This window comes from Oncorhynchus kisutch, linkage group LG5 (genome assembly GCF_002021735.2).
Source record: "Oncorhynchus kisutch isolate 150728-3 linkage group LG5, Okis_V2, whole genome shotgun sequence".
Taxonomy (NCBI): Eukaryota; Metazoa; Chordata; class Actinopteri; order Salmoniformes; family Salmonidae; genus Oncorhynchus; species Oncorhynchus kisutch.
In genome coordinates, this window is record NC_034178.2 from 49771631 (window position 1) to 49793157 (window position 21527).

The following is a 21527-nucleotide window of genomic DNA, read 5'->3' on the forward strand; positions in this document are numbered from 1 at the left end:
CATCATAGAATGAGTGTTGGGATTTCTGTTAGGGTTAGGTTCAGAATTACCTATCCTCCTCTGAAACTATGGCTTATGGTTATGTTCATGTTAGGGTCCTCCAGTTGTTTAGGTTTTAGTTGGGGTTCAGGATTTATGGTTTATGGTTGTGTTCATGTTACGGTCAGGGTTAGTACCTACCCTCCTCTGGTTGTCCAGTATTTTCTGTGGCTGGTTGAGATCCAGCTGCTGGTGGAGCGAGGTGGGTTAGTACAGCCCAGCGGGCCAACAGAAACAAACGCAGGGTTAGTCCTCATGCAGGATTTGTACGGCCAACATACAGAGACACATAGTTAATAACTTATTAATAATTTCATTCATTATGGACGTTAAGGTGTAGGGTTGTGCTGTGAAATGCCATTAACAGTGGGTTAGAGCAGGGTGGTGTGAAAGTTAGTGAGGGGTCAAAGCAAAGGGAGGAGTCAGCAGCGGTGAGGATGACTATTAATCGGGAAGTGAAAAGTGAAGGAGAAAATCAACAGTTCACTATACTTAACAACTTACCCAATTTCAAGTGTGTGTTCACCTGTTTCCATACATGTTTCATCTAAAAAATGTATCTTACAAAAGAGTTATCTTACAAAGGAACTGCTTAACTATTTATCTGTACATGCAATTGTATTTGGGGGGTTTTTCTCATTTTTTTCTAATCTTTACAGGAAAATGCCACAGGCACTATCTGATGTGTGGAGACATTTCACTGTAGCTAATGTAAAAGGAAAAACGGTGTACATTTGAAAATACTGTGCCAAATCATATGTGAAGAATGCAACAAAGACGCAGAATCATCTGGCCAAGTGCATAAAGTTCCCTCACCGCCCACAACAAGCAACCTTTGACAAAAGTCCCTCTACTTCTTTTCGAGGTGAAAATGATGAATCAGACACCTTATCGATAGCAACAGCTTATGGTCCTCCTGGAATCAGAAGTTTTTTTTGACTCAATGGAGGAACGTAGTCAGAGAAATGCGCCCAGCATACACCCCTTCAACCAGACATCCTTTATCTACTCATTTGCTGGATGCAGAGTTCAACAGAGTTCAAGTGAAGGTCAAGCAAATCATAGAGAAAGCAGACTGTATTGCAATTATCTCTGAAGGGTGGTTGAATGTTCGTGGGCAATAATTAACAACATCATCTCCACCCCTCAACCAGTATTCTACAAGGTACAACAGACACACCGGTCTCTACATTGCAGATGAGATGGAGGCAGTCATCAATGACCTTGGACCACAGAAGGTACTTGCACTGGTGACAGACAAAGCTGCAAACATGAAGGCTGCTTGGTCTCAAGTGGAGGAGTCCTACCCTCACATCACACCCATTGACTGTGCTGCTCATGCATTGAATCTGCTCCTCAAGGACATCATGGCACTGAAAACAATAGACACACTACAAAAGAGCCAAGGAAATGGTTAGGTATGTGACGGGTCATCAAGTAGCAGCTCTTGGCAGTCTGGCGAAGTACACTTCCAAGCAAGGGCTTTGGGATGGAGATGCAATATGGCAGTCATGCCAAATATCTCATCAGCCACCTGGTGGAAGGGACTTTGTGGATCTGAGGCTCTTTCCCCTGTTGCCTCCATCATCCTCCAAATCCCACCAACATCAGCTGCCTCAGAGTGCAACTGGTCCTTGTTTGGGAACACACACACCAAAGCATGCAACAGGCTGACCAATACAAGTGTTAACAAATTGGTGGCCATCCGGGCAAATCTGAGGCTTTTTGAGCCTGACAACGAGCCTTCCTCAACAAAGTTGGAAAGTGACAGTGACAATGAGTCCTCTGATGTTCAAGACGTGGACATTGAGGAGGTCCAGGAAGAAGACATGGAAGCCTGAGTGGAAGACAACCAAAGCTTTAGTTTCTAGACTATCATTTGACAGATGTATTTTGAGAAAGGTTTTTGGGATCATTGGGATCATTCAATATTCCCTTTCTTTTGTTGTTCAGTGAAATCCTCCCATGTGAAGAGTCAACTCATTTAATTAAAGTTCAATTCGTAACAATTTTTTTTTCTTCTATTGGAAGGATTTAATCATTTGCAATTATGTCTACTTATGATAAGGTAAAAGGTGTATGTTTCTGTCTCCATATGACATGGTAAATATATCCAATGCAACAAACATCTAGATTTAATTGGCATTAATATTAATTTGCATTATTTCCGTTAATTCCCACGGAAAGATTCCACCTCTGAATATTCCCCAAAATGTGCAACCCTAGCTACACATGAATCATCCAAATACAGTATCTACATTCCTAATTCCTGGTAGCTAGCTACAACTGCTTGGAGTAGGACCAGGCTTCCATGAAATCATGTTCATTACATAAGAAACACTAGAAGGGGAGTGGAGGGAGGTGTGGATGGGGGAGGGAGAGAGGGGGTTAACATAATGTTGCTCAGGAGGGAACCAGGACACTGAACTAGTGACACACAGGAGCTTAGAGAGCCCATATGTCACCAAAACAACACAGAGAGAGAATAAAACAACAAAACACAACACTGGGGCACTGCCAGCACAACCATGGGTCCCCCTGAAACAAGGTCAGACAGCTCTGCCAGCACAACCATGGGTCCCCCTGAAACAAGGTCAGACAGCTCTGCCAGCACAACCATGGGTCCCCCTGAAACAAGGTCAGACAGCTCTGCCAGCACAACCATGGGTCCCCCTGAAACAAGGTCAGACAGCTCTGCCAGCACAACCATGGATTCCCCTGAAACATAATCAGACAGCTCTGCCAGCACAACCATGGGTCCCCCTGAAACAAGGTCAGACAGCTCTGCCAGCACAACCATGGGTCCCCCTGAAACAAGGTCAGACAGCTCTGCCAGCACAACCATGGGTCCCCCTGAAACAAGGTCAGACAGCTCTGCCAGCACAACCATGGGTCCCCCTGAAACAAGGTCAGACAGCTCTGCCCGCACAACCATGGGTCCCCCTGAAACAAGGTCAGACAGCTCTGCCAGCACAACCATGTGTCCCCCTGAAACATAATCAGACAGCTCTGCCGGCACAACCATGGGTCCCCCTGAAACAAGGTCAGACAGGACAACACAGGGGCTCTGCCATAACCAGAGGGCTGTTGTCATGCCCTGGTCTAAGTATTTTGTGTTTTTCTTCATGTATTGGGTCAGGCCAGGGTGTGGCATGGGGTTTTTGTATTGTGGTGTGTTTTGTCTTGGGGTTTTGGTGTGTATGTATTGGGATTGTAGCTAGTGGGGTTATCTAGCAAAGTCTATGGCTGTCTGGAGTGGTTCTCAATCAGAGGCAGGTGTTTATCGTTGTCTCTGATTGGGAACCATATTTAGGCAGCCATATTCTTTGAGTTTGTCGTGGGTGATTGTCCTTAGTGTCCTGATGTCCTTGTTCTGTGTTAGTTTGCACCAGTATAGGCTGTTTCGGTTTTCGTTACGTTCTTTGTTTTGTAGTGTTTGTGCTTATTCGTGTTGTACGTTGTTCATTAAACATGGATCGCAATCTACACGCTGCAGTTTGGTCCGACTCTCCTTCACACCTAGAAAACCGTAACAGAATCACCCACCACCAACGGACCAAGCAGCGTGTCAACAGGCAGGAGCAGCCCAAAGAGGAGATGCGCTATAAGGATTTCTGGACATGGGAGGAAATCCTAAACGGAGAAGGACCCTGGGCTCAGCCTGGAGAATATCGCCGCCCCAAAGAAGAACTGGAGGCGGAGAGAGCGAAGAGGCGCCGTTATGAGGAGGTAGCACGGCGACTCGGAAGGAAGCCTGAGAATCAGCCCCAAAAATGTCTTGGGGGGGGGGGGGCTCAGGGAGAGTGTGGCAGAGTCAGGAGTCAGACCTGAGCCAACTCTCCCTGTTTATCGTGAGGAGCCAAGGAGGAGACCAGAACCAGAGCCGGTGTTGGAGGTGAGCGAAGCAGAGACTGTGAAGGAGTTAATGGGGAAATTGGAGGTGAGAGAAATGAGGGAGTTGCTGTGTTGGTGCTTTTTGCATGGATTTCGCCCGACGGAACGTGTCGGGGATTTGATGGCACCTGGGTTAGCGCTCCATACTCGTCCTGAGGTGCGTGTTAGTCGGCTGGTGAAGTTGGTGCCAGCCTCACGCACCAGGCCTCCTGTGCACATCCCTAGCCTTGCACGTCCTGTGCCAGTACTGCTCTCAAGATCTCCAGTACGCCTTCACGGTCTAGCCCATCCTGTGCCACCTCCACACTCCAGCCCTCCGGTAGCAGCTCCCCGCACCAGGCTTCCTGTGCGTGTTCTCGGTTCAGTACCACCAGTACCAGCACCACGCATCAGGCCTACAGTGCGCCTCGCCTCTCCAGCGCTGCCGGAGCCTCTCTCCTCTCCTGTGCTGCCGGAGTCTCCCGCCTGTTCAGCGCTGCCAGAGCCTTCCTCCTCTACAGCGCTGCTGGATTCTCCCGCCTGTTTAGTGCAGCCAGAGCCTTTCTCCTCTCCTGCGCTGCCGGAGTCTCCCGCCTGTTCAGCGCAGCCAGCCTGCATGGAACAGCCAGAGCTGTCAGTCTGCATGGAGCAGCCAGAGATGTCAGCCTGCATGGAGCAGCCAGAGATGTCAGCCTGCATGGAGCAGCCAGAGCTGTCAGTCTGCATGGAGCAGCCAGAGATGTCAGTCTGCATGGAGCAGCCAGAGCAGTCAGTCTGCATGGAGCAGCCAGAGATGTCAGTCTGCATGGAGCAGCCATAGATGTCAGTCTGCATGGAGCAGCCAGAGCTGTCAGTCTGCATGGAGCAGCCAGAGATGTCAGTCTGCATGGAGCAGCCAGAGCTGTCAGTCTGCATGGAGCAGCCAGAGATGTCAGTCTGCATGGAGCAGCCAGAGATGTCAGTCTGCATGAAGCAGCCCGAGCTGTCAGTCTGCAAGGAGCTGTCAGTCTGCAAGGAGCTTCCAGTCTGTAAGGAGCTGCCAGTCTGCACGGAGCAGCCAGTCTGCACGGAGCCGCCAGAGCTTCCAGTCTGTAAGAAGCCGCCAGAGCTGTCAGCCTACATGGAGCAGCCAGAGCCGCCAGTCAGCCAGACTCTTCCAGATCCGCCAGTCAGCCAGACTCTTCCAGATCCGCCAGTCAGCCAGACTCTTCCAGATCCGCCAGTCAGCCAGACTCTTCCAGATCTGCCAGTCAACCAGACTCTTCCAGATCCGCCAGTCAACCAGACTCTTCCAGATCCGCCAGTCAACCAGACTCTTCCAGATCCGCCAGTCGGCCAGGATCCGCCAGTCGGCCAGGATCCGCCAGTCGGCCAGGATCTGCCAGTCAGCCAGGATCTGCTGAAACCACCAGCCAGCCAGGATCTGGTAGATCTACCTACCTGCCTGAGCTTCCTCTCACTCCTGAGCTTCCTCTCACTCCCGAGCTTCCTCTCACTCCCGAGCTTTCTCTCACTCCCGAGCTTTCTCTCACTCCCGAGCTTTCTCTCACTCCCGAGCTTTCTCTCACTCCCGAGCTTTCTCTCACTCCCGAGCTTTCTCTCACTCCCGAGCTTCCCCTCAGTCCTGAGCTGCCTCAGTCCCGAGCTGTCCATCAGTCCCGATCTGCTCCTCAGTCCAGTGGGGTTCTGGGTGAGGACTACTAGGCCATGGTCGGCGGCGAGGGTGGACTATCCAGGGACGCGAGGAGAGGGGATTAAGACATTGACTGAGTGGGTTCCACGTCCCGCGCCGGAGCCGCCACCATGGACAGACGCCCACCCGGACCCTCCCTATTGTTTTGAGGTGCGTTCGGGAGTCCGCACCTTAGGGGGGGGGGGGTTCTGTCACGCCCTGGTCTAAGTATTTTGTGTTTATCTTCATGTATTGGGTCAGGCCAGGGTGTGGCATGGGGTTTTTGTATTGTGGTGTGTTTTGTCTTGGGGTTTTGGTGTGTATGTATTGGGATTGTAGCTAGTGGGGTTATCTAGCAAAGTCTATGGCTGTCTGGAGTGGTTCTCAATCAGAGGCAGGTGTTTATCGTTGTCTCTGATTGGGAACCATATTTAGGCAGCCATATTCTTTGAGTTTGTCGTGGGTGATTGTCCTTAGTGTCCTGATGTCCTTGTTCTGTGTTAGTTTGCACCAGTATAGGCTGTTTCGGTTTTCGTTACGTTCTTTGTTTTGTAGTGTTTGTGTTTATTCGTGTTGTACGTTGTTCATTAAACATGGATCGCAATCTACATGCGGCAGTTTGGTCCGACTCTCCTTCACACCTAGAAAACCGTAACAGCTGTAGGTGTGTGGAGTGGTTGTTCTATCCTTGGGGGTAATGAAAATCCCCTAAAGTCCCCACAAGGATAGTAAATCAAGAAAAATTATCCCTCGTGGGGACATTTCTCACATCCCCATGAGGACAAAGGCTATTTTAAGCATAGGGGTTAGGTTTATGGTTACAATTCAGGTTAGGCTTTCTGTTAGTGTGTCCCAGTAGAGAAGCAGAGGCAGGGTTGTCCTACTGCAGCTCAGTCAGACAGTCAGAAGTGGCTACACCATCCTCCCCCACCGTGACCACATCAAAGCCAGACAGCCACCGTCACGCAGATCTGCTCCCTCTCCACACCGCCCACGGGCCGACCACAGTGACCGCACAGCAACTCCTCATGCTCACCACATCCTCTTCAGAAACCGTTCCACCGAGTTGGAATCTCCCCGCGGCAAGCCCCTGCTGTCGGTCTCTGAAATCTCCAGCTTCCCCATTAGAGGAAACACACACATACAGTTTTACGTGTATACACACACGCGTGCAAGCTTATGTACAGGGGGGGGCGTGTGTGTGCACGTCCATGTGTTTGTGCTTTAACAGGCGGAGGGAGACGGAGTCATGTTTAGTTTCGTTGTGACCGAAATGAAACCTGGGGTTTACCGCTTGGCTTCTCACTGTGTCCAAACACCATAAAGACATCAAGGGAACCTAATTAAAATAGTATGTTGCTCTCTGTCATTTTCACTGCAACTGACCTGCTTTTCTCAAACATGTACCACCCAAGATCTAGAGCCAAGGTGAGTTCCAGCCTAGTGAGTGTCAACTTTTGGTAACAATTGGCTGTTCTGGAACTACCTTCGTACTTGGTTAACCACGGGGACCTATTTAGTAAGGTAAAATAATCATTCAGAACGTGGCAGATGGATATGTACTGTATAGAGCTGATACAATTCCCTATTCTACATGAGTATCAGATCTGCTGTACACCATTTGTATCGGACTGCTCTGTGATGTTAGACTCTTCTGAACAGAGCCCAGGTCCCTCTAACTGATTTTCCTTCCTCTTTAAATCCTGGGCCCAGGTGTTAAGGGAAGACTTTAAAACCTGGCAATCTGCAGTGGAGCCAACTCCACTACCTTACATAACAAGCTGAGTGAGGCAACACAGGCCCCAGCTCAGCCGGAGGACGATGTGAATGTGCGTGTACTCTGCAGTCACGGCCTCACCTATCAGTTGCCAAGCTAAGGTTGGTCCATACGGTACATTATGAAATACCTCATTCAACCGTCAATCACTGAAGTGTACACGCGTGGTTTCCTATCCTGGTTCTGGGGGAACCCAGTCAACCCACAGGGTTCTAGCCTAACACTGACAAACATTCGTCTTCACCTAACCAACATCAATCAATATTGAAGCCCTTGATGTGTTGAATCGAGATACAGGTAACTGCCAAAATAAAGGAAACCCCAACATAAAGTGTCTTAATAGGGCGTTGGGCCACCATGAGATGCCAGCACAGCTTCAATGCACCTTGGCATAGATTCTACAAGTGTCTGGAAATCTATTGGAGCGACACTATTCTTCCACAAGAAATCCCATAATTTGGTGGTTTTTTGATGGTGGTAGAAAACACTGTCTCAGGCACCGCTCCAGAATCTCCAATTAGCATTCAATTGTGTTGAGATCTGGTAACAGACACACAGACACCCTTTGAACCCTCTTTCAAATTCACTGAGATCTCTTCTTCTAGCTATGGTAGCCAAAATAATGGGCAACTGGGCATCTTTAGACATGACAATAAGCATGATAGGATGGTAATTGCTCAGGTACTCAGGAAACACACCTGTGTGGAAGCACCTGCTTCAGTATACTTTTATTCCTCATTTACTCAAGTGTTTTCATTATTTTGGCAGTTGTCTATAGTTAGTGCTGGGCTGGAACAAAACTGATCACCCCTGTTAGTTGGAACAGAATTGAGGAGTACTACAAACATATTTGAGAGCAGCGCATAAAGTAACAAACAGTACATGTTCATGAGCATTAAGTGTGACCTAAATTTCAGCCCACACACATTCTCCTGCTCTGCCTCAGTGGCGCCGAGGAGATCCACTTCCACAGGAGTAGAGGGTGAAAGGAGAGGAGCCACAAGCACTTTTTTCTATTGTAATTGACTGTACGCTTGTTTATTCCATGTGTAACTCTGTGTCGTTTGTGTCGCACTGCTTTGCTTTATCTTGGCCAGGTCGCAGTTGTAAATGAGAACTTGTTCTCAGCTAGCCTACCTGGTTAAATAAAGGTGAAATAAAATACATTTTAAAGAAGCCCAGCCGGTGAGGATCACCTCCAACACACTACAATGCCACAGAAAAAACCTCTAACTCCACTTAGGCTAAAGACACAGTGTGAGTGTCTGCAGGACTGTATGTGTGAGAGAGGAAAGGAGAAAAGAGGAAAGGAGAAAAGAGGAAAGGGGAAAGGAGAAAAGGGGAAAGGAGAAAAGAGGAAAGGAGAAAAGGGGAAAGGTGAAAAGGGGAAAGGTGAAAAGGTGAAAAGGGGAAAGGAGAAAAGAGGAAAGGAGAAAAGAGGAAAGGAGAAAAGGGGAAAGGAGAAAAGGGGAAAGGAGAAAATGGAAAGAGAGAAAGGTGGGATGTTGTGAATGACATTTGAAAGGAGCTAAGAGATGGAAGGGAAAAAGGAAGGAGAGAGGAGGAATCAGGGAGAAAGAGGGAGAAAGAGAGAGAAACGTTGGCTAGAGAAGGTAGAGTGGGCGAGGTTGTCTGGCTTGCTTTCCTCAATACTGCCTTGTTATTACATCAGAGCTGGCGGCAAGAAGAGAGGGAGGGGCACTTAACAGGTGTGGATAGGGAAGGCTGTAGATAGCTGTACTGTATACCCCCCACCCCGACCCTGTACCCCCCTATACCCTCTGACCTTGTAACCGCTTATCCTCCGACACTGCACCCCTATAGCCTCCGACCCTGTACGTCCTATAGCCCCGACCCTGTACCCCCTATAGCCCCCGACCCTGTACCCCCTATAGCCCCCGACTCTGTACCCCCTATAGCCCCCGACCCTGTACACCCTATAGCCTCCGACCCTGTACGCCCTATAGCCCCCGACCCTGTACGCCGTATAGCCCCCGACCCTGTACGCCCTATATCCCCGACCCTGTACGCCCTATAGCCCCCGACCCTGCACGCCCTATAGCCCCCGACCCTGTACGCCCTATAGCCCCCGACCCTGTACCCCCTATAGCCCCCGACCCTGTACGCCCTATAGCCCCCGACCCTGTACGCCCTATATCCCCGACCCTGTACGCCCTATAGCCCCCGACCCTGTACGCCCTATAGCCCCCGACCCTGTACGCCCTATATCCCCGACCCTGTACGCCCTATAGCCCCCGACCCTGCACGCCCTATAGCCCCCGACCCTGTACGCCCTATAGCCCCCCGACCCTGTACACCCTATAGCCCCCGACCCTGTACGCCCTATAGCCCCCGACCCTGTACCCCCTATAGCCCCGACCCTGTACACCCTATATCCCCCGACCCTGTACGCCCTATATCCCCCGACCCTGTACGCCCTATATACACCGACCCTGTACGCCCTATATCCCCGACCCTGTACGCCCCTATATACACCGACCCTGTACGCCCTATAGCCCCCGACCCTGTACGCCCCTATATACACACCGACCCTGTACGCCCTATAGCCCCCGACCCTGTACGCCCCTATAGCCCCCGACCCTGTACCCCCTATAGCCCCCGACCCTGTACCCCCTATAGCCCCCGACCCTGTACCCCCTATAGCCCCAACCCTGTACCCCCTATAGCCCCAACCCTGTACCCCCCGACCCTGTACGCCCTATATCCCCGACCCTGTACGCCCTATATCCCCGACCCTGTACGCCCTATATCCGACCCTGTACGCCCTATATCCCCGACCCTGTACGCCCTATATCCCCGACCCTGTACGCCCTACATACACCGACCCTGTACGCCCAATATCCCCGACCCTGTACGCCCTATATCCCCGACCCTGTACGCCCTATATCCCCGACCCTGTACGCCCTACATACACCGACCCTGTACGCCCAATATCCCCGACCCTGTACGCCCTATAGCCCAGAACCTGTACGCCCTACATACATACACCGACCCTGTACGCCCAATATCCCCGACCCTGTACGCCCTATATCCCCGACCCTGTACGCCCTATATCCCCGACCCTGTACGCCCTACATACACCGACCCTGTACGCCCAATATCCCCGACCCTGTACGCCCTATAGCCCAGAACCTGTACGCCCTACATACATACACCGACCCTGTACGCCCAATATCCCCGACCCTGTACGCCCTATATCCCCGACCCTGTACGCCCTATATCCCCGACCCTGTACGCCCTATATCCCCGACCCTGTACGCCCTACATACACCGACCCTGTACGCCCTATATCCCCGACCCTGTACGCCCTATAGCCCAGAACCTGTACGCCCTACATACACCGACCCTGTACGCCCAATATCCCTGACCCTGTACGCCCTATATCCCCGACCCTGTACGCCCTATATCCCCGACCCTGTACGCCCTACATACACCGACCCTGTACGCCCAATATCCCCGACCCTGTACGCCCTATAGCCCAGAACCTGTTCGCCCTACATACACCGACCCTGTACGCCCAATATCCCCGACCCTGTACGCCCTATATCCCCGACCCTGTACGCCCTATATCCCCGACCCTGTACGCCCTACATACACCGACCCTGTACGCCCTATATCCCCGACCCTGTACGCCCTATAGCCCAGAACCTGTACGCCCTACATACACCGACCCTGTACGCCCAATATCCCCGACCCTGTACGCCCTATATCCCCGACCCTGTACGCCCTATATCCCCGACCCTGTACGCCCTATAGCCCAGAACCTGTACCCTCCGACCCTGTACCCCCTATAGCCCCCTCCTGCAAAGGCAAAGCCAGTGTCTCTGGGACAACAGCTCCGCCGCACTTTTATTGGCTATTACTTCTGAAGGTCACACATTAGTGGAGGGGAGAGAGGTAGAGAGAGAGAGATGCAGGCTGGGTTCCAGGGAGAGAGAGGCAGGGAGAGAGATGCAGGCTGGGTTCCAGGGAGAGGGAGAGAGCGGCAGGGTGAGAGGTTTAGAGAGACAGGGAGAGGTATAGAGAGAGATGCAGGCTGGTTTCCAGGTAGAGGGAGAGAGAGGCAGGCTGAGTTCCAGGAAAAATAAAAAAAGCCAGCCCGGTCGTTATGTAACCATCGCCCCAGAGCTGGCAGTGGCCCAGGAATCGTGCAACTTGCAGGCAGGGAAAACTAGGACACAGCCGCACACGCACACCTTCCTAGTCCTAGATATACCGTCACAGTGCCCCCTACTGACATCCTGCGGAAAGCCCAGACCTCACGTAGAATGAGGAAGACACTGAAAAGGTAGATAATGGAGAGAAAGGAAAACTTAAAATCAGGAAATTGTGAAAAGAAGAGAAGGTAAATAAATGGCACACACATGAGAAGGCAACATTACTGGTCCAAAATTCATGTTATAGGTCAAACAGACAGTATCAGAAGTTATATTAAACTCTCCTCTTATGACAGCAGGTAGCCTAGCGGTTAGAGCGTTGGGCCAGTACCTGAAAGGTTGCTGGTTCAAATACCCGAGTAGTCAAGGTGAAAAATCTGTTGATTTGTGTCCTTGAACAAGGCACTTAACTCTAATATGCTCCAGGAGAGCCGTACTACTATGCTGATCCTGTAAAACAACATTTCCCTGCAGTTCTTCCTGACGAGGAAATACTCCTGGTCCTGCTGCAGTATCATTGACTAAAGCTCCTCCTGAAAGCTCCCCATCATCCTTCTGGGGAAATAGGGAGAGACGTTCCTAAATGAACCATGTACACACATTCCACAGCCCTTTTGAAGGCCCTATAAAAAATACATGAAAACAACTCAACCTACTGCCGTGAGTTAGAATAGTAGAACACACAAGGTGCACCAGCAGTTTGTCTATTATGTCAGTCACTGATAGTCACTCAATCAGCCCATGTCAGCAAAACATTTACCTAAAATTAGTATTCATGGTTGAATTAAAAGGGCGGGGGGGAATTAAAAGGGCCCCTCCATTGGTTTTGTTAGTCAGTCTCACTCAGATATCACATTAAAAACTGCAAACATTTCTCTCTACCCTATGGCAAAATGTGTAGAATTGCAGGAAATTAGTATAAATGCATAAAATGTGTTATAATATTGCAAAATCTTCTCTCTGCCTCATGGAAAAATGTGTAGAATTGCTGCAAACTTGCTTTAAAACTGCAACGTGTTCTCTAAAATGTGTATAATTGCACAAATTGCATGTGGGTACACAAACTTGTGAGCAACTGAGGACCCTCATGATAAGTTCAGATTTCTTGTGGCCTCCACCGCCATCAAAGGGGCCTTAGAGAGACTGGGCATGTCCAAACACACTGACAGCCTGCCCTACCAGCATGGGACTCTGGAACAGCATAACACTATTGGCTAATGCACACACACACACTTAGCTTTACTTACTGAATGGGAGGGTGAGAGGGAAAGCAAACCAGAACTACCACTACAAGCCCAGACGTACTACCTACAGACACGTATCACCACCACATACAGACACAACCACAGACCTACATTTAAGAGGAAAAGGCACATTGACAGAACAAGTGAAAGAGGGAGCAAGAAGTAGAAGAAAAAGAGGAACAACCTCTGGCATATCCATCTCATCATTAAAGGATCTGAGCTGAAAGAGAAGAGAGGAGGGTTAGATTGGTTAGCATAGGGAGGATACAGGCTGCTGCTTTACCATTGTGAACACCACAACATAAGGGAACATATCAACTTTGTCAGACAACCGATAAATACGGTCTTCAAAGCACTCATGTCATGTGTATCTTATCAAACATGTAATACTTTAGAAAAGACACCCTTTCCTCTGGTCTAAAAAAAATATCCCAATGCCCCAGGGCAGTGATTGGGGACATTGCCCTGTGTAGGGTGCTGCCTTTCGGATGGGACATTAAACAGGTGTCTTGACTCTCTGTGGTCACAAAAGATCTCATGGCACTTTTTGTAAGAGTAGAGGCCCTCATACCTTCACGGTCATCTAATCATCACCAGCTTCCCTGTAACTATTCCCCAGGTCGTTGCTGTGAATTAGAATGTGTTCTGTCAACTTACCTGGTAAAATAAGGGTTAAATTCATTTAAAAAATAATACTATTTGACGAGTCAAATAAGCTTGTGGACCTGGATAGGACTGCAATTCACTTAACACTTTCATTACTTTTTTACACAGTTATTACACATTTATTACACTAATCACTCCTATTTCATATGTCACAGCGATTCACCGATACATATGGTATGATGCTGGTTCTAAGCGGACATATGGAATTGTTTCAAGATGGTCATACATGGATGATTTTTTGGACCCCTTTAGGTATAAAATAAATGTTTTTGATAAAATATTGATTTTGTCCGTTACTACTAAAGCCCATATACACGCATTGAATAACAGTCATAAAAGGCAAAAATGAGATTTTAAAGTGTCCTAAATCTAGGAATTATACTCAGGAAATATATATATAGACAGTACCAGTCAAAAGTTTGGACACACCTACTCATTCAAGGGTTTATCTTTATTTTCACTATTTTCTACATTGTAGAATAATAGTGAAGACATCACAACTATGAAATAACACACATGGAATCATGTAGTAACCAAAAAAGTGTTTAACAAATCAAAATATATTTTAGATTCTTCAAAGTAGCCACCCTTTGCCTTGATGACAGCTTGAGTTTATTTACTTATTGAGTTTTTTTTTTTTTTTTACAGGGACAGTGCACATTAATCAACATTTCAGTAAAAGTGCCGGTTTTAGCCAACCGGCTAATTTTCAACCGCAGTCCCTGGGCAGGTTATTAAAAACAATTACAATATAGACAATAGCAACATAGAACAAGCAAGACATAGCATACAGACAGAGCAACATAGGACAAGCAAGACGTAGCATACAGACAGAGCAGCATAAAACAAAAAGCAGCAAGACAAAATTCATAAAAGCACACCTCACAAGCTACAGACAACAGACAACATGGAGTGGCAACACACAGCTAGGGACCATGTTCACAAATCTGATTGACCTTTAGCCATGTCTTCAAGCATTTTGTGAAAGTGTGATATGTGGTGCAGTTATGTGTGTCTGATGGCAGTGTATTCCAGACATGGGAAGCTCTCACAGAGAATGCAGATTTACTAAAGGTGCTTTTCCTTATGGGAACTATACAGTCACCTCTCATGGCAGACCTTGTGGATCTGCTGCCATATGTCTGGGTTTTCTGTTTAACAAAAATATTGAGTGGAGGGGGAGCCAGGCCATTGAGGATCTTGAATACAAGACATGCGTCGGTGTATTGCACAAGATTTTCCCAACTCAAGAGCTCATGCTTTCTAAGGATGTGACAATGATGATGGCTATTGGGCTTCCTATCAAGCACTTTGAGAGCCTGTTTGTAGACAGACTGAATAGGTTTTAATGTTGTACAGCAAGCTTGGGCCCATAGATTTGAAGTACAGTTTTGCTACCTCTGTAGTCAAACAATTTCGTATAAATCGGAAATTAGCTAGGTTGAATTTGGTTATTTGAATTACCTTTTTCACATGCTTTTTAAAAGAGAGGTTGGAATCAAGTATGATGCCAAGGTACTTAAAATCGGATACCACCTGGAGCTTCTCCCCTGACACATAGACATCTGGCTCAGTAGCATCTGTTGCCCTCTTTGTGAAGAACATGCAAACAGGTTTTTTCACATTGAGATGCAAACACGAGTCACTGAGCCACTTTGTAACCTGGACCATTACAGTAGTGAGTTCTTGTGCAGCTTGTTGTTTGCTCTTTGCATGCACATATATCACTGTATCATCTGCATACATTTGAACTTCAGACCCAGTACAGACAGAAGGCAGATCACTAACTCAAAAAAGTTCTGGGACACTGTAAAGTCCATGGAGAATAAGAACACCTCCTCCCAGCTGCCCACTGCACTGAAGATAGGAAACACTGTCACCACTGATAAATCCACCATAATTGAGAATTTCAATAAGCATTTTTGTACGGCTGGCCATGCTTTCCACCTGGCTACTCCTACCCCGGACAACAGCACTGCACCCCCAACAGCAACTCGCCCAAGCCTTCCCCATTTCTCCTTCTCCCAAATCTATTCAGCTGATGTTCTGAAAGAGCTGCAAAATCTGGACCCCTACAAATCAGCCGGGCTAGACAATCTGGACCCTTTCTTCCTAAAATTATCTGCCGAAATTGTTGCCACCCCTATTACTAGCCTGTTCAACCTCTCTTTCGTGTCGTCTGAGATTCCCAAAGATTGGAAAGCAGCTGCGGTCATCCCCCTCTTCAAAGGGGGGGACACTCTTGACCCAAACTGCTACAGACCTATATCTATCCTACCGTGCCTTTCTAAGGTCTTCGAAAGCCAAGTCAACAAACAGATTACCGACCATTTCGAATCTCACCATACCTTCTCTGCTATGCAATCCGGTTTCAGAGCTGGTCATGGGTGCACCTCAGCCACGCTCAAGGTCTTAAACGATATCTTAACCGCCATCGATAAGAAACATTACTGTGCAGCCGTATTCATTGATCTGGCCAAGGCTTTCGACTCTGTCAATCACCATATCCTCATCGGCAGACTCGACAGCCTTGGTTTCTCAAATGATTGCCTCGCCTGGTTCACCAACTACTTCTCTGATAGAGTTCAGTGTGTCAAATCGGAGGGTCTGCTGTCCGGACCTCTGGCAGTCTCTATGGGGGTGCCACAGGGTTCAATTCTTGGACCGACTCTCTTCTCTGTATACATCAATGAGGTCGCTCTTGCTGCTGGTGAGTCCCTGATCCACCTCTACGCAGACGACACCATTCTGTATACTTCCGGCCCTTCTTTGGACACTGTGTTAACAACCCTCCAGGCAAGCTTCAATGCCATACAACTCTCCTTCCGTGGCCTCCAATTGCTCTTAAATACAAGTAAAACTAAATGCATGCTCTTCAACCGATCGCTACCTGCACCTACCCGCCTGTCCAACATCACTACTCTGGACGGCTCTGACTTAGAATACGTGGACAACTACAAATACTTAGGTGTCTGGTTAGACTGTAAACTCTCCTTCCAGACCCATATCAAACATCTCCAATCCAAAGTTAAATCTAGAATTGGCTTCCTATTTCGCAACAAAGCATCCTTCACTCATGCTGCCAAACATACCCTTGTAAAACTGACCATCCTACCAATCCTCGACTTTGGCGATGTCATTTACAAAATAGCCTCCAATACCCTACTCAACAAATTGGATGCAGTCTATCACAGTGCAATCCGTTTTATTACCAAAGCCCCATATACTACCCACCATTGCGACCTGTACGCTCTCGTTGGCTGGCCCTCGCTTCATACTCGTCGCCAAACCCACTGGCTCCATGTCATCTACAAGACCCTGCTAGGTAAAGTCCCCCCTTATCTCAGCTCGCTGGTCACCATAGCATCTCCCACCTGTAGCACACGCTCCAGCAGGTATATCTCTCTAGTCACCCCCAAAACCAATTCTTTCTTTGGCCGCCTCTCCTTCCAGTTCTCTGCTGCCAATGACTGGAACGAACTACAAAAATCTCTGAAACTGGAAACACTTATCTCCCTCACTAGCTTTAAGCACCAACTGTCAGAGCAGCTCACAGATTACTGCACCTGTACATAGCCCACCTATAATTTAGCCCAAACAACTACCTCTTTCCCAACTGTATTTAATTTTAATTTATTTATTTATTTTGCTCCTTTGCACCCCATTATTTTTTATTTCTACTTTGCACATTCTTCCATTGCAAAACTACCATTCCAGTATTTTACTTGCTATATTGTATTTACTTTGCCATCATGGCCTTTTTTGCCTTTACCTCCCTTCTCACCTCACATTGTATATAGACTTGTTTATACTGCATTATTGACTGTATGTTTGTTTTTACTCCATGTGTAACTCTGTGTCGTTTTATCTGTCGAACTGCTTTGCTTTATCTTGGCCAGGTCGCAATTGTAAATGAGAACTTGTTCTCAACTTGCCTACCTGGTTAAATAAAGGTAAAATAAAATAAATAAAAATAAAAAAATTAATGTACAGGCTGAACAGGAGGGGCCCCAGTATTGACCCTTGGGGCACGCCCACATCATAGCTACGAGTGGGCGACAGCTCATTGCTCACTCTGACACACTGAGTTCTGCCTTCAAGGTATGATTTCATCCATCTCAAGGCATCAGGGGAAAAGTTGAACTTGGACAATTTTGTGATGAGAATCTCATGGTTAACAGTATCAAAAGCCTTCCTTAGGTCCAGAAACACAGCACCCAACAGCACCCCCTTTGTCCATCTTGGACTTCACATTTTCCAGAAGAAAGCAGTTGGCCGTTTCTGTGGAGTGTTTCGCTCTGAAGCCAAACTGCATGGAGTGTAATGTGAAGGGGCTGTTGTTGAGGTGGGCAATCAGTTGTTCTGCTACACACTTTTCAACAACCTTTGACACCACAGGTAATATACTAATGGGCCTGTAGTTACTCACGTTAGCAGGGTCTCCTGATTTAAAGATGGCCGTTATTATGGCCGACTTCCATACCCTTGGAAACACACCGAGACCAATAGATGTGTTGGTGACCTTAGTAATGGGGCCAATGAGTGACTCTTTGTAGTTTTTAAGAAAGGTAGAGTCCATCCCAAACACATCTTTGGCTTTAGAGTTCTTTAGTGAGCTAATCACCTTGTTCACCTTTGACTCAGAAACCTCCCTTATGATGAAGACAGGTTGAGTGTCATTCACTAGCACTGAGCCCAAGAAACAAGTGGAGGGGTTCTGTGTCAGTACCCTGACAGAGTCAATAAAGTAGGAATTGAAGGCTATTGCTATTTCGACTGCATCCTGTGTTAGATTGTTATTCACCATAATTTCTAGTCTTTTTGCAGTGTTACTATGGTCTTTCCCTGTTAACTTTTTTAGATTCTCCCATATCAATTTAGAATTTCCCTTTGCTTCACCAATTATGTTAATAAAAAAGTTTGCCTTGGCCTGTCTGATTTCTTTCATCACCTTATTTCTCAACATGGTAAACCTACGTCTGTCATGCTCTAATTTAGATTTTAGGGCTATTTTTAGAGCATAATCTCGTTCTTTCATCAATTTCCAGATTTCTCCATTTAGCCAAGGAAGAGTGCTCTTTTGGCCAGGTTTGGATTTGATTTTCTTTAGGAAGCCATTTATTGTAGTCTGGATTGTGGATAGAAAAACCTGACTATCAGCTTCCACGTCTGTATAGGACAAGAGATCATTCCAGTTTATTCCCTTAATTGCTTTTTCAAAATTATTTAATTCACTCTTAGGTATTCTGAGTTGATCCGGCTTTCTAACAGTAGAGAGGTTAAACCTGCTCTTAGACAGCTTTCTGGCTATAAGTGTCAGATTATGATCAGACAGCCCAGTAACCATATTGAATGATTTAGTCACTCTCTCTGGTTTATTACTGAACACCAAATCAATCTGTGTTTTAGAGCAACAAGTCACCCTGGTTGGCCCTTTAACTAGCTGTGTAAGGTCAAAGGTATTAGTGATCCGTTTGAGGGTTTTCCTACAACACTTGTCTTCATAATTAATGTTAAAATCTCCCATTAAGATGACCTCTTTCCCAAAATCACATTCCCTAAGCATGGTATTAAACTGATCAAAAAACACACTTTTGGTGGAAGGTGGCCTATACATTCCAATGAGGGTAAAAGACATTTGGGGAGACAGTGTAACGTTCAGGCCGATACATTCTAGTTCATTATCACATGACCACTCAATTTGTTTACATCGGATATGTTCTTTAATGTAAATCATCACACCCCCTCCTCTTCCCTCAGCTCTGCACACTCTTGGCATTCCCTCAACCAGCTTCATCTGGAATGCCTTTCCAACAGTCTTGAAGGAGTTCCTACATATGCTGAGCACTTGTTGGCAGCTTGGTCTTCACTCTGTGGTCCAACTCATCCCAAACCATCTCAATTGGGTTGAGGTCGGGTGATTGTGGAGGCCAGGTCATCTGACGCAGCACTCCATCACTCTCCTTGGTCAAATAGCCCTTACACAGTCTGGAGGTGTGTTGGGTCATTGTCCTGTTGAAAAACAAATGAGTGGGACTAAGCGCAAACCAGATGGGATATCACTGCAGAATGCTGTGGTAGCCATGCTGGTTAAGTGTGCCTTGAATTCTAAATAAATCACTGACATTATCACCAGCAAGGCACCCCCACACCATCACACCTCCTCCTCCATGCTTCACGGTGGGAACCACACATGTGGAGATAATTCGTTCACCTACTCTGCGTCTCACAGATTTCAACCAGTCTAATGTCCATTGCTCGTATTTCTTGGCCCAAGCAAGTCTCCTCTTCTTATTGGTGTGGTTTCTTTGTAGCAATTCGAACATGAAGGCCTGATTCACGCAATCTCCTGTGAACAGTTGATGTTGAGATGTGTCTGTTACTTTTTATTTGGGCTGCAATCGGAGGTGCAGTTAACTCTAATGAACTTATTCTCTGCAGCAGAGGTAACTCTGGGTCTTCCTTTCCTGTGGCGGTCCTCATGAGAGCCAGTTTCATCATAGCGCTTGATGATTTTTGCAACTGCACTTGAAGAAACTTTCAAAGTTCTTGAAATTTTCCAGATTGACTAACCTTCATGTCTTAAAGTAATGATTCTCTGTTCATTTGAGCAGTTTTTGACATAATATGGACTTTAACCAAATAGGGCCATCTTCTGTATAACACCCCTACTTTGTTACAACACAACTGATTGGCTCAAACGCATTAACCTTTTTGGGATAGGGGGCAGCATTTTCACTTTTGGATGAATAGCGTGCCCAGAGTGAACTGCCTCCTAGTCTGTTCCAGATGCTAATATATGCATATTATTTATAGTATTGAATAGAAAACACTCTGAAGTTTCTAAATCTATTTGAATGATGTCTGTGAGTATAACAGAACTCATATGGCAGGCAAAAACCTGAGAAAAAATCCAACCAGGAAGTGGAAAATCTGAGGTTTGCAGTTTTTCAACTCAGCCCCCATTGAAGATACAGGGTGATATTAGTTATGTTTCACTTCCCAAGGCTTCCACTAGATGTCACCAGTATTTAGAACCTGTTTTGAGGATTCTACTCTAAAGGAGGGGCTCATAAGGGCTCTTTGAGTGAGTGGTCTGGCAGAGTGCCACAGCCTCGGTCTGGCGCACTCATGTGAAAGGTAGCTACGCTCCACTTCATTTGTACAGACAAAGGAATTGTCCAGTTGGAAAAGTTGTGTGTTAAAAACATCCTAAAGACTTACTCTATACATAGTTTGGCATGTTTCTACGGGCTGTAACAGAACTTTTGAACTTTTCGTCCAAAGTTCGGCGCTACCTGAACACGCTTATGGATTTGTTTACCAAACGCCCTAACAAAAGAAGATAGTTGGACATAACTGATGGACATTATCGAACAAATCAAACATTTATGGTGGAACTGGGATTCCTGGGAGTGCATTCTGATGAAGATCATCAAAGGTAAATGAATAATTAAAATGCTATTTCTGAGTAATGTTGACTACCCAATATGGCGGGTATCTTTTTGGCTGATTTGTTGTCTAAAGGCTGTACTCAGATTATTGCATGGTTTGCTTTCTTCGTAAAGTTTTTTTGAAATCTGACACAGCGGTTGCATTACGGAGAAGTTTATCTAAAGTTCCATGTATAACAGTTGTATCTTTCCGCTAGTGGGAACCCCAGTCCTAGAAAGGTTAAGGAAAGAAATGTCACTATTTAACTTTTAACAAGGCACACCTGTTAATTGAAATGCATTCCAGGTGGCTACCTCATGAAGCTGGTTGAGAGAATGCCAAGAGTGTGCAAAGCTGTCAGCAAGGCAAAGGGTGGCTACAGTGAAGAATCTGAAATATAAAATATATTTTGATTTGCTTAACACTTTTTGGGTTACTACATGATTCTATATGTGTTATTTCATAGTGTTGATGTCTTCACTATTATTCTACAACGTAAAAAATAGTAAAGATAAAACCCTTGAATGAGTAGGTGTCCAAACTTTTGACTGGTTCTGTATATATTTTTTAATACATATTTAACCACTTTTTTGGGGTAGGCACAAAACTACCTTCATTACTTCAATTTATTTTTATACCAGTAC

General features: G+C 46.8%; 1 protein-coding gene across 3 annotated transcripts in view; it reads right to left on the reverse strand.

The window, feature by feature from the left end:
• The window catches only part of LOC109891193 (inositol 1,4,5-trisphosphate receptor type 1), a 177180-nt gene that overhangs the window by 72939 nt on the left and 82714 nt on the right, over nucleotides 1-21527 (reverse strand). The window contains exons 39-40 of one of the 3 annotated variants that reach the window (XM_031825256.1): nucleotides 12968-13003; nucleotides 181-228 (exon numbers count right to left, since the gene is read on the reverse strand). The exons of 1 other annotated variant lie outside the window; for it this stretch is intronic. In XM_031825256.1, coding sequence (XP_031681116.1) covers nucleotides 181-228; nucleotides 12968-13003 — 84 coding nt within the window. The remainder of the gene's footprint in view (nucleotides 1-180; nucleotides 229-12967; nucleotides 13004-21527) is intronic. One more of the 3 variants, XM_031825257.1, reaches the window with a different exon arrangement.